At 43.5% G+C, this 12,942-nt stretch overlaps 1 protein-coding gene across 1 annotated transcript in view; it reads right to left on the bottom strand.

Annotated features, from left to right (window-relative positions):
• The window catches only part of LOC119419929 (tripartite motif-containing protein 2), a 47,726-nt gene that overhangs the window by 30,469 nt on the left and 4,315 nt on the right, over positions 1-12,942 (bottom strand). The window contains exons 2-3 of the mRNA XM_037687335.1: positions 7,841-7,989; positions 2,381-2,618 (exon numbers count right to left, since the gene is read on the bottom strand). Of these exons, the coding sequence (XP_037543263.1) occupies positions 2,381-2,618; positions 7,841-7,989 (387 nt within the window). The remainder of the gene's footprint in view (positions 1-2,380; positions 2,619-7,840; positions 7,990-12,942) is intronic.

The following is a 12,942-nucleotide window of genomic DNA, read 5'->3' as shown; positions in this document are numbered from 1 at the left end:
TACACTCATCTCCAGGCCAGCGGTCACTCTTTCAGGGATGAAGATGTGCACATCCTGGATAGAGAGGAACGATGGTTTGAGAGAGGAGTAAAGGAGGCCATCTTTGTGAAAAGAAATCGTCCATCATTAAACAGGGGTGGAGGCCTCTGGGTTCAATTGTCCCCCTCTTACAATGATGTGATTGCTAGTATCACTCAGCCCTGTGTGAATAGTAAACAGCCATCAGTGTGGTAATGAGCCATTGTTAGGCTGATGGTCCTTCTTGAGCATGTGATCAGCTGGTTTTGGTTGTCAGCAGCAAACTGGTTGATCCACTCTGAGATGGTGCTATTTAAGAGACTGAGCTGAAAACAGCACCTCAGACTGAGGAAGTCTCTTGGATGAGAGACGAAACGTTTCTACATTTTTTGTTGTTTTGCTTTGTTTTGTTTTTGTTTTTTTTGAATGTCCAGAGGACCAGATTTAACTTTTTTAGAAATTAGACATTATTGATTTATTGCAGAAAGATTCAGGAAACAGAGACTATCAAGCTATATTTTATTTTTTTAAACGGTGTAGGTTGTATGATAAGATATAAAAGGAAAGAGAGGGTTTATTATTATTTTTATTATAATTATTTTATTTTATTTTATTTATTTTTTTGTCATGCGGTCCACACTCCTTACCAGTTGGTGGCGGTAATGCTTCCTTCAGTTGTTTGCCAACCGCCAATAAAACAAGAAGAAGAAGAAGATTCTCTAACCTTTTACAGAAGTAGAAATCCAGCATACCTGATCTTTTCTATTGCCTTGTCCACGACCCCTTGCCTGTTTTTTGACTCCTCACCTTGCCTGAACCTTCTTGGATTTGTCTGCCTTTCTACCCATGGTTTCTGACTCTGTGCCTTCCCCTTTTACTATGTTTTTGGATAAAGATTCAGCTCTGTATTCAACTCTCTGCTTCAACGTGCTTGACCTCTGCAACAATGCATGGACCACAAATCTGGATCTCCCTGTTCTTGACCTCAAGTCCTTTAACCTGCTCTGCTGCAGAAGCTCACCATACAGGAGTGACCTCACCGGCTTCAGCGCAACTAAAGTTTCAGCCTCTACATCAAGGCAGAAGGTTTGTGAAAACTCCAATATCCACCTGCACCTTCTGATCCATGCCAAGTCACTAACTCTTCTGTCTTGACAGATTGGACCCGGCTCAGGACCCAGACCTCAACCAGAGATTTCCCATTCACAATAAAACTGTTAAACCGCTCTTGGTCTTGGTGTTTTTTTTTTTTTTTGCTGATCCAAACCTGGTTCTTGTCACACATTGCCCTCTTGGCCTTCACAGATACAATCCATGGGCATATCTTGAGGATAACAGTGTTTGGAGAGACAACTTGGTGTTTTTTATTTTTTTTATTTTTTAGGAATAGAACACTAGTAATATCTAACCTCTGACCAAAATCCTCTGACAATGGACATTCATCAAAACTGACGAAGCTCAGAAATCTTGGACTCTTATATTGCGTTAAAAAAAAAACCCAGCGTGCAGTATGGGTTGAACGACTACATAATTTTTAAACTCGACATTAACATAATAAAACTCTGAGTAGAACTCGAGTACGTGATGACATCATAGGATCTAAAGATACAAAAATAAATTAAATCTGCAAAAAAAGGTCATTATTTACAAAAAAAGACCAACAAAACTTTGGGAGCATTATGCTCCTACCATTTATCATACTGCTAATAAGTCACAGGAAAAACTAAACTATTAGTTATTAAGATGCAAATGTGAAGAAACATGCAGCACATCAAAAACTAAACTAAACACAGTGGGGGTCCCACCCCGCACCACCGCCAGCTGTGGTGCGCATTAAGTTTAGTTTTAGAGATGCTTATAGATTTTTTTTTTTTTAAAAAGGTTTAGAGATTAATATATTTTGCTTTTTGTTTGTGAAACGAGGCCAGAAGGAAGCTGGTTCGGTAGATTGGACCCGGTGTTACACCATACTCTGTGACCTGCAACAGTGCATGCAACAGCGCCCCCTACTGTCACAAAATGTGGTGTATCACCGGTTCACAACGAGCTCCAAACAGGAAGTTGTTTCATTTTCTGTTTCCTTATGGTAGGTGAATTAGAAGATTCATCTTTAGTGAAATATTTCCAGACTATTGATGCATTTCTACCTGTTTGTCAAGACTGGGCCTGCTCTACTCCATCCGTCTGCTTGAAGGAATCCATTTTGTAACCCACGCCGGTGCGTATCACGTGACACGTGACACAATGACGTAACGGCGGCGTAATGACGTCACCACGAATACGCGACGTGAAATTAAAAACCTCGATAGGTGTCCTAGGAATCGATGTGTAGATTACTCGAGTAGTCTGTTAAAGCCCTAGCGTGCAGGAATAACTGTTTAATGAGGCACAGTCTCTTTGTTTTTGTGTGTTTTTGCACCTTCTGTTTGAGTCCATACGTGACCTCCAGCTCCATCAGCAGGACGCTCTTTCGAACGTCGAGCTGCTTGTGTAGGTCCTCGAAGCTGGACTGGATGTCCTCCTCGATGGATGTTCTCTGACTACTCAGCTGCTGGACGATCTCCTTCACAAAGGACAGAGCATCACAGATCTGGGGGAGCCTGGAAGAGGAGGGGGAGAGAGAGGTTGTCTGAGGTTAAAGCTCGTCTCTTTAAATTTGAATGTCAAACACGGATTATTTTCATAAATTTATTTTTTGTTAACTGTAAATCTGAAAAAATTAATGAATTCTGATAATTTTATCCATGCAGTTCCCTAATTACCCACCAGATGTCAGTGTTGATCTTGCTCTGTTCTATTGAAATCAATTCGATTTCAGTTTATCAGAATCAGCTTTGTTGTAACTGCACAGGGGCACATCACAATTACATATCAAGACAGCCATACAAGGAGAAAACAAACATGGGTAGACGGGGATGCCTGAGGCCGCAGCCTCGTGGGAAGTGCTGCCCTTTAAGTTTAGATAAGGAAAAGGGAAAAAAGCATGAGATTTGATAGATTTGAAGCTATCAACCTTGACCTCTCTAAGTGGCTTTAAGAATCTGTTGGACTCCTGGCAGGAACCAATGCAGACATGTTCCTGTTCTTAGTTTTCTACATTTGCTTTAGAATCTAGCTGTTTTGTGTTACTTTTTTTAAGCCATCCTATTTGTTAAAAAAATTAAAAATAAAAATTGTATGACTTTTTATAACTGTTTATTGTTGTCGCTGTTGTCCATTGTTATCATTCTTTGTTGAAAACAGGTCTCTCTTGTAAATGAGTCAAGGCTCAATGGGATTTACCTGCCTGAATGCCAAGATGGCTGTGCTCAGAGCAGTTGCAGCTTCACAGGCTCCCGGTACCATCCCAGTTTTTAGAAGTTTTGATATTGACTCTGTGCATGACTCCGCGCGATTTATGCGTGTGAACTATAGCCGAACCGAACTGATGAGAATAGGAGCGGATTTGCCACGAAATATAGCAGAAATCAGCAACAAACTCAAAACTACGCTCGGCAGAATGCAGATCTTAAAGTCATCTACGTGGAAGCTGCAGCAGAGGCGTTCCAGTGGGCAGAAGAGGAAGCGCTGCTCCCGGCTTAAGAGGAGAGGATGCCGGGCGGGGGTTATGGTGAGGCTACGAGCTAACGCTAAAGCCGGTAAACTCTCCATGCCGTCTCTCTTTCTGTAGAATGTCCGCTCGTTGGACAACAAGATGGATTTACTTCGTCTGAGAGCGGGCGCCTCAGAAGAGATGAAGAAGTGTGCGGGGCTTTGCCTCAAGGAAACGTGGATTACAAGTGAAACGCCGGATACAGTCTTCCAGATGGATGACAGACTTTTTTTTCGAGCGGACCGCTGCAGCGAGCTAACGGGGAAATCACGGGGAGGCGGAGTGTGCATTTACGTGAGTAAAAGTTGGTACACGAACTGTACTGTTGTAAATAGCTCATGCTCGAAGGCTTTGGAGCAAATAACAGTGAAATGTCGGCCACATTATCTACCCCGTGAGTTCACGGTGACTTTCATCTTTGTTGTTTACATTCCTCCGGACGTTAATGCTAATGAGTCACTGCAGGAGCTACATGATATCATCAGCTCGCTGTAGAGCAAACACCCCGAGGCTCTTTACGTGGTAGCCGGAGACTTTAACCACGTGAATCTAAAGGACTGTCCCCCGAGCTTTAATCAACATGTGATAATTCGGACACGTGGAGACAAGACGCTGGACCGTGTTTACACGAACGTAAAAGGTACATACAAAGCCGAACCCCGCCCCCACCTGGGACTGTCAGACCACATCTCAATCTTCCTGGCTCCTGCTTACATGCCCCCGCTGAGACGCTCCAGACCGGTACAAAAGAAAGTTAAATGCTGGATCCAGGACAGTGGCCCCATACTGAGAGATTGTTTTGACCGAACAGACTGGCAGGTTTTCAGAGAAGCTGCTGAAAATGGAGGTTCGCTTGATCTTGACCAATACACATCCTCAGTACTGGGTTACATTAGTACATGTACTGACACCGTCTCCACTATCAGAAATGTTAAAAGCTACCCAAACAGAAAACCATGCAGAGGTGCGTACCCTGCTGGAAGCCAGGAACACTGCCTTCAGGTCTGGAAACTCAGAGGAGCTGAGTAGGACAAGAAAAGAGCTGGTTGCTGGTATTAAGAGGGCCAAGGCCACATATGCAAAGAGGATCGAGGGTTAATTCATCTCGCAAGACCCTCGGACCATGTGGAGGGGCATTAAGTGCATAACAGATTATAAAGGAAGGAGCGAACAATGCCCCAAAGACCCATCTCTGCCTGATGCCCTCAACAAGTTGTATGCACGCTTTGAAGACCCGAACAGACCACCCAGCACCAGACTCACCTCACCACCGGATGAAAAGCATCTCAGCGTGACCTCAGCAGAAGTAAGGAGTACCTTCAGGAGGATTAATCCACACAAGGCAACTGGCCCAGACAACATCCCCGGAAAAGTGTTGAAGGAATGTGCTGATCAGCTCTGTGAGGTGCAGGCAGACATCTTTAACACCTCACTTACCCTGGAGACAGTTCCCACCTGCCTGAAGACTGCCACCATCATCCCAGTCCCAAAAAGCTCTACAGTGACTGGTCTGAATGACTATCGGCCAGTGGCCCTCACCCCGATGGTCGCTAAATGCTTCGAAAAACTGGTCATGACTCACATCAAAACAACCATCAACATCAACGAGGACCCTCATCAGTATGCATACCGTGAGAACCGATCAACAGAGGATGCAATCTCCTCTGTGGTCCACACTGCGCTCAACCACCTGGAGCAGAAAAACTCTTACGTCCGTATGCTCTTTGTGGACTTCACATCCGCCTTCAACACCATGATCTCCCAAACCCTGATGGACAAACTGTCCACACTAGGACTAAGCCCCTCCATTTGCAACTGGGTACTAGACTTTTTAACAAACAGACCACAGTTAGTGAGGATCCACAACTTCTCCTCCTCCACCATAACCCTCAGCACTGGCTCTCCTCAGGGATGTGTGTTTAACCCCCTCCTGTTTACTCTGCTCATGTATGATTGTGCAGCTACCCATCCAGGCTGTCACATTGTAAAGTTTGCAGATGATACAGCGGTGGTGGGATGCATCACAAACAATGATGAGTCCAGCTACAGGCAAGAGGTGGAACACCCGGAGAGCTGGTGCAAAGAGAATAACCTTCACATCAATGTGAAGAAGACAAAGGAGATGATTGTGGACTTCAGAAGGAACAAAAACATCTACACCCCCCTGAACATAAGAGGATCTGCGGTGGAAGTAGTCTCCAGCTACAAGTACTTGGGTGTATACATGAATGACAACCTCAGCTGGAGCAACAACACCACCAGCCTGATCAAGAAAGCTCATCAGAGACTTTACTTCCTCAGACGGCTGAGGCGAGCTGGTCTGGGAAGTTCAGTCCTCACCTCCTTCTACAGGTGTGCAGTGGAGAGCATCCTGTGCTCCAGCATCAACGTATGGCATGGAGGCTGCACAGCTGCAGAAAGAAAAGCTTTGTAGAGAGTGGTGAAGGCTGCACAGAAGTCTGTCAGAATCAGTCTCCCCACCATCACAGACATCTACACCTCCAGATGCAGGAAGAGGGCCACCTGCATCATGAAGGACCCCACTCACCCAGCACACACACTTTTTGCCCCACTCCCCTCAGGAAGGAGGTTAAGGAGCATTAAGTGTAGAACCACTAGACTGAGGAACAGCTTCTACCCTGAGGCTGTTAGACTCATGAATCTCTAACTAGAATAATCACTGTGAAAAACCATATCATGTTGCTGCTGATCGGTTTCATGTTGCTGCTGATCTGTTTCAATGTTGATGTGTTCATGCGTGCACATCTGCTCACAGACTCATGTTCATGTTTGTACTGATGTTCAATGTTTTATGTTATGAGTGCTTAGTGTATATTTAGTTGATGTTTTTCTTAGTTCATATCTTAGATGTTATTACTGTTTTTCTTATACATTTTATCGTTGGATGTAACTGGGACCTTGTGTGCATAATTTCGCTCCACCACATGTACCACATGAGGTGCGAATGACAATAAAGAAACTCTGACTCTGACTCTGTCTAAAGGTTGAATGAATGAGGAAAGAGTAGGTAAAAAAAATATCTATCATAATTGCAAAATAACCTCAGCACAATAAAAAGCAACATCCTGGTGACATAAAGACATATGCATGTGGAGTTGGTGAGGGTGGTGGTCCCAGCACAGGCCTTCCAAGTGAGCGATGCAGTCACTGGCATCTTCACATCTACCTAGGTTACTCCACTGAGGGGGGGGGGGCAAAATGAGGGGGGCAAGCAAAGGCGGTGAGTTTGAAGGATGTAGTCCATGAACACAGTCCAGATAGCCCACCCCAGCCATAGTCCTGACAAGTAATGGTGCAATGTTTATCAGCCAGCTCAGTAGAGCTCTGACACAGGTCTGCAGTCTTTGGGGAAAGGAGCAGGTAGGAGAGGGGGGTAGCAGAGCATCTTGTTCCCATAACATCCAGGAGAATGAGATAGTCAACCCTCCAACACTGACACTGGGGGTGCCAGATTCAGATAGCAACAGTTGTTTTAGGTCAGGCCGACTCTGTTAATTTCCATCTGCCTTTACAGTCTCGCTAGTACACCTCAATGATGCCTCGAAACAGCCAGATTAGTGGTCACCTACTCTGAGTCAAGCTTACAACTTTTCCAAGACCTATTCCTTCCCACCAGCGAGATTCAACAGAAGTCAACTCAGGGCACTGAGGCGTAGAGGTTAGAAGATGGGCCTGTGACCGGAAACTCACAGGGTCAACTCACGGTACCGTCAGCATCAAAATGTGTGTAGAAAAGGTGAAACACCCACACCTGCCTCCACCCTCATTCGCCCCAATCTGGGCCCTTGAGCAAGGCTCTTAACCCCCACCATCTGCTCCCTAAACAGGCCTCTCTTGAAAATGAGTTCTTGTGACCCAATGAGACTACCTGTATAAATAAAGGTTAAATGAATGCCACTACTGTAATCAGATTACAGTTACTCCAGATTTACCACATTGTACAGATATAACGTGCAGAATGGTTATTTTATTTTATTTTGTGACTCTGATTAATCAGAACCATCTTTATGAGGAATTTAAAGCTGACTCTTTTCCAAACCAACCTAAAAGAATGAAAATGAAACATGACAGGCTGCAGCAGTTCAGTGGTCATTGCTGCGGTCTCGTGACCCTCAGGCTTCAGATTCAAATCTCTTACTGTGGCGACCCCAGCTAAAGGAAAAACAAAAAAATAAAAGGTGGCATTTTATTTATGCTTCCCGCCTCTACCTGCCCTGGATGGCCTCCAGCCTCTCCTGCAACTGGCTCCGGTTCTGCTCCAGTGCCTCGCTGAGCAAAATCTTGGGGTGGTCGATGTGATCCGACACACAGTCCTCGCATAGCGCACACTCACAGGCTGGACAATACAGGTCGGCCACCTGCAGGAAGAAAGGTGAGCCATCAGAGAAATAAATTTTAAAAAGGCTAAAACAAAGCCTTTTATAATGTTCTGTATTTTAGTTAACTACTATTATAAACAAACTACAGAGTTGCAGTGCGTCATCATCAATATTCTCTCAGTAATAAATCTGTTTGTTTTAAATATGTGTGAAGTGTGGGAGAGTCACATCCCAGAGGCAGTGTGAGCGTTTCAAAGCATGCTGGGTAGGAATTATGTGTGAAATGTTTCTGAGTGTTTACAATGTTTCTGTGTGTGAAAATTTGTTTTTCATGTTATTTTCTTGTCTGGTTTGGCTTAATTTCTATTAAAGTTTCTGTTATTGGCTGTAAACTGACATGTAGAGTCGGAGACTGCTTTAGGTAGACGTAAGGGGGGAAAAACAATTTGAGGGTGGTGATGTCACCAGGTGGTGCATTGCATATAATAGGTCAGTGAAAATCACCATTCTCCTGTATGCTTTTCTTTATTGTCTTAAAAAACATATTAGCAGACTTAAATTTCCCAGATTTGAATTTAGTGGAAGCTAAATCTGCTAAAGGTTTGCAACGTTAACAAAAAATGCTAGTTTGCTAAACGCAGTTATTTCTGTCACTAATCGCTACTAATAATACTTTCTAAGACATAATTCTATGAAATAAAATAACAAGATCTTACTTGTTAGACAATAAGTCTAATAAGCAGTTCTGCTGAAATGGAGGGAAAGTGTTGCAACGCAAAGTCAGAAGTAACGATGTATCTATGAAGCTCACAGAACTGGCAGGAAAATCATTAGCATCAATGTGTGGCATGGAGGCTGCACAGCTGCAGAAAGAAAAGCTTTGCAGAGAGTGGTGAAGGCTGCACAGAAGTCTGTTGGAGTCAGTCTCCCCACCATCACAGACATCTACACCTCTAGATGCAGGAAGAGGGCCACCTGCATCAAGAAGGACCCCACTCACCCAGCACACACACCTTTTGCCCCGCTCCCCTCAGGAAGGAGGTTGAGGAGCATTAAGTGTAGAATCACTAGACTGAGGAACAGCTTCTAGCCTGAGGCTGTTAGACTCAATTCAATTCAATTCAATTCAGTTTATTTATATAGCACCAAATCACAACAAAGTTGTCTCAGGGCACTTTACAGAAACATTCACATACATAAAAGCCAATTAGTAAAGTTCTCTATCTAAGTGTAGCAGCATAAATGGTGTGCTGCCACTTTAACATGGTCAATTGCGGCTTCTGTATAAAAGCACGTCACTCCTGTCTGGCGTACACTGCGTGCGTCACGACGTCTGCTTGCTTCCGCTGCTGATAACCATTCTCCGGTAAGCGTGGCTAATGTTTGGTTTTTCTTTGCCGCAGTAGTTTGCCTTTAGCTGCTAATACAAACTGGTTTGTTTTTCTTAACGTTCAGTCTAGCCTCTTCTCTGCTGTGCCTCCTGGGTATAAGATCGGTCTGTCTTTTGTGCCCAATTTATGGCTTGAAGGTAAGGGTTAGCCTAGCCTGCTACCGCTTACCTGTTACTGTAAACAAATGCTTATTAGACTGTTCTGTTACAGCTGCATGATCCAATTTATACAGCAACTCTATTATAAGATTGTGCTGTAACATACAAATTTGCAGGTAGGCAATATGAGATTCTGTAAATTCTGCTGTCAATGGTTGAGTTTAATAGTGACGATCTGCTCCATTTTTTAGTTTTCAGATGAGCCTTCTCCTGCTGTTCAGCTGGATTCTGCTCACTGCTGTTTTGCCTAGAGGAAAAAAATATGAAATTAACTCGGACCCTTGCCCTACTGGCTGAGGCTTTGATTTTAATGAACTGAGTGCACCACTAAATCTGTTTTTATGAAATACTGTGACGCGGCTGTTTCATTAAGGCTGTTTGTTCTTTTTTTTTATTTTTATTTTACTTCAGGGACTGAGACTGCGTGTGGTGGCGGTGGTGACCCCTGGTGGCGGTGTCTCGCTTTGTGTGTGGAACACTCCTTTTCCCTTTTGTAGTTTAGGTGATCCCTCTTTCTTCACTGGATGTGGTCTCCTTGTCTTTAAAGCCCCCCTCCCCACTAGTAAGCTTCAGTCTCACCTGATATTTTAAAGTGTTTTTTTTTTTAACCCCAGCACAGCTGTTTTAAACAATTAAATGCAGTCAACAATTTTCTGGTATCGCATATTTTAAAATACTTTTTGAATACTTTTCACTTGTGCAAATTACCCCGCCCCCCCCCAATAAATTTGGTAAAATTTATTTGAATCTTGTCTCCTTCCTCCAGTAGAACAAACTTACGTGTCCTTTTATTATATTTCCTGGAGTATAATCCCAGGTGGCACTGTTGGTTTTCACTCATTGCAAATTGACTAAAGAATTAACATTCTCCATTATAACGTTCATATTAGTTTTTAAAAAGATAACCACACCCTCAGTGCTACATAAGGAATCCAGCAGACAAGTTGAATCTTGGCTTCGTTGCAGTCTCCCATCCTGAGCAAGCACAGTGGCAACAGTGGAAAGAAAAACTCCCTTTTAACAGGAAGAAACCTCCAGCAGAACCAGCTCAGGACAAGCGGCCATCTGCTTTGACCGGCTGGTTGAGAGGACAGGAAGGAGAGACAGACGAACACAGAATGGTAGGTCCAGGTATAGGTCCAGGTGTATCTGAAAGACAAAAAACACATGTTAAGGATAGAAAAAATAATTACAAATACAAAACAGGTTGAGCAGAGTAAGTAAAGACAGTAGTAGAGTGAAAAATGTGGTCAGTTTGTCCTCCAGCAGTCTAAGCCTATAGCAGCATAACTAAGGGACAGCTCATACCATACCATACCAATTTATTTATATAGCACTTAAAACAGCAACAAGGCCAACCAAAGTGCTGTACAAAAGAACCAAACATGCACAGCAGACAGGAAACATAAAATAGAAATACAGATACAAATAGCAGCAGAAGCTAACTAAAATGGCCAACAGAGTAGAGAACAGACCGGACCAAAACAAATCACACCGTGTTAAAGGCAAGCGAATAGAAGTGGGTCTTCAAGCGAGACTTAAAGACTGAGAGTGTGGGAGCCTGCCGGACACTCGGTGGCAACTCATTCCACAGTCGTGGACCTGCAACAGAGAAAGCCCTGTCACCTCTGAGCTTACGACGGGTTTCTGGGACTGAGAGAAGCATCTGGTCTGCTGACCTCAGAGAGCGCAGTGGGACATATGGCTGCAGAAGATCAGTGAGATAGGATGGGGCGGAACTGCTCAGGAAACCCAAGCCGACCCTAACTATAGGATTTAGCAAAAAGGAAAGTCTTAAGCCTAGTTTTAAAACTGGATAATGTGTCAGCCTCACGGACAGAGATTGGAAGTTGGTTCCACAAGAGAGGAGCCTGAGAACTGAAAGATCTGCCTCCCATTCTGTTTTTGTAAACTCTAGGAACCACAAGTAAACCTGCAGTCTGAGAGTGAAGTGCTCTGTTGGGAAAATATGGAACAATAAGATTTGTAATATAAGATGGAGCTAGGTTGTTGAGAGCTTTGTAGGTTAGAAGTAAGATTTTGAATTCTATTCTGAATTTGACAGGGAGCCAATGGAGAGAAACTAAAACTGGAGAGATATGATCTCTCCCAATAACTCCAGTTAAGACTCTGGCAGCAGCATTTTGGATCAACTGAAGACGTTTTAAAGAAGTATTTGGACACCCAGATAATAAACCATTGCAATAGTCCAGTCTAGACGTGACAAATGCATGGACCATTTTTTCTGCATCAAACTCGACTGCATCAGACTCGAGAATCTCTAACCAGAATAATCACTGTGAAAAATCACATCATGCCGCTGATCTGTTTCATGTTGCTGCTGATCTGTTTCATGTTGCTGCGTTTATTCGTACTCATCTGCTCACACAGACTCATGTTCGTGCTGCTGTGCGGCATTTTTTTTTTTAGTTTGTATCTTAGATCAGGGGTGTCAAACTCATTTACAAAAGGGGCCTAAATTAAAACATTTTTCAATCTAAGGGTCAATTTCGAAAACCACACTAACTCAAATTAGATACTCAACTTCTTTTTTTGGTTACAGGTGTCTCAACAAGAGTTTGGTTGATGTCGTTTTATGTTCTCTGTTGTGCTTTCAACATTATAATCAAAGATTATAGGGGAGTGGTGGCGCAGAGGTTAAAAAAGATGGGTCTGTGATCAGAAAGTCGCAGGTTCAACTCCCGGTACTGTCAACATCAATTTGTGGGTGGAAAAGGTGAAACACCCACACCTCCCTCCACCCTCATTCGCCCCACTCTGGGCCCCTGAGAAAGGCCCTTAACCCCCACCATCTGCTCCTTAACAGGTTTCTCTTAAAAATGAGTTCTCGTGACTGAAAAAGACACCTGTATAAATAAAGGATAAATGAAAAATGAAAAAAGATTACTGAAAAAATAAAGAGATAGAAACATTTTATGTCCTGATGCATGCTCAATAATCCAGGTAGAAAAATCCAAAATGTTAAATCTGGTCCTCTGGACATTCAAAAAATCAATACAAAGCAAAACATGAAAAAAAAGTGTAGAAACGTTTCGTCTTTCATCCGAAAGACTTCCTCAGTCTGAGGTGCCGTATTCAGCTCAGTCTTATAAATAGCACCTTCTCAGAGTGGATCAACCAGTTTGCTGCTGACAACCAAAACCATCTGCTCACATGCTCAAGAAGGACCATCAGCCCAACAATGGATCATTAGCACCTGATGGCTGTTTACTATTCACAGAGGGCTGAGTGATACTAGCAATCACAGCATTGTAAGAGGGGGGCAGTTGAACCCGGAGGCCTCCACCCCTGTTTAATGATGGACGATTTTTTTTCACAAAGATGGCCTCCTTTACTCCTCTCTCAAACCATCGTTCCTCTCTGTCCAGGATGTGAACATCTTCATCCCTGAAAGAGTGACCGCTGGCCTGGAGATGAGTGTA

This window comes from Nematolebias whitei, chromosome 1, assembly GCF_014905685.2.
Source record: "Nematolebias whitei isolate Nwh7 chromosome 1, NemWhi1, whole genome shotgun sequence".
Classification (NCBI taxonomy): Eukaryota; Metazoa; Chordata; class Actinopteri; order Cyprinodontiformes; family Rivulidae; genus Nematolebias; species Nematolebias whitei.
This window is presented reverse-complemented; position numbering and strand designations above follow the sequence as displayed.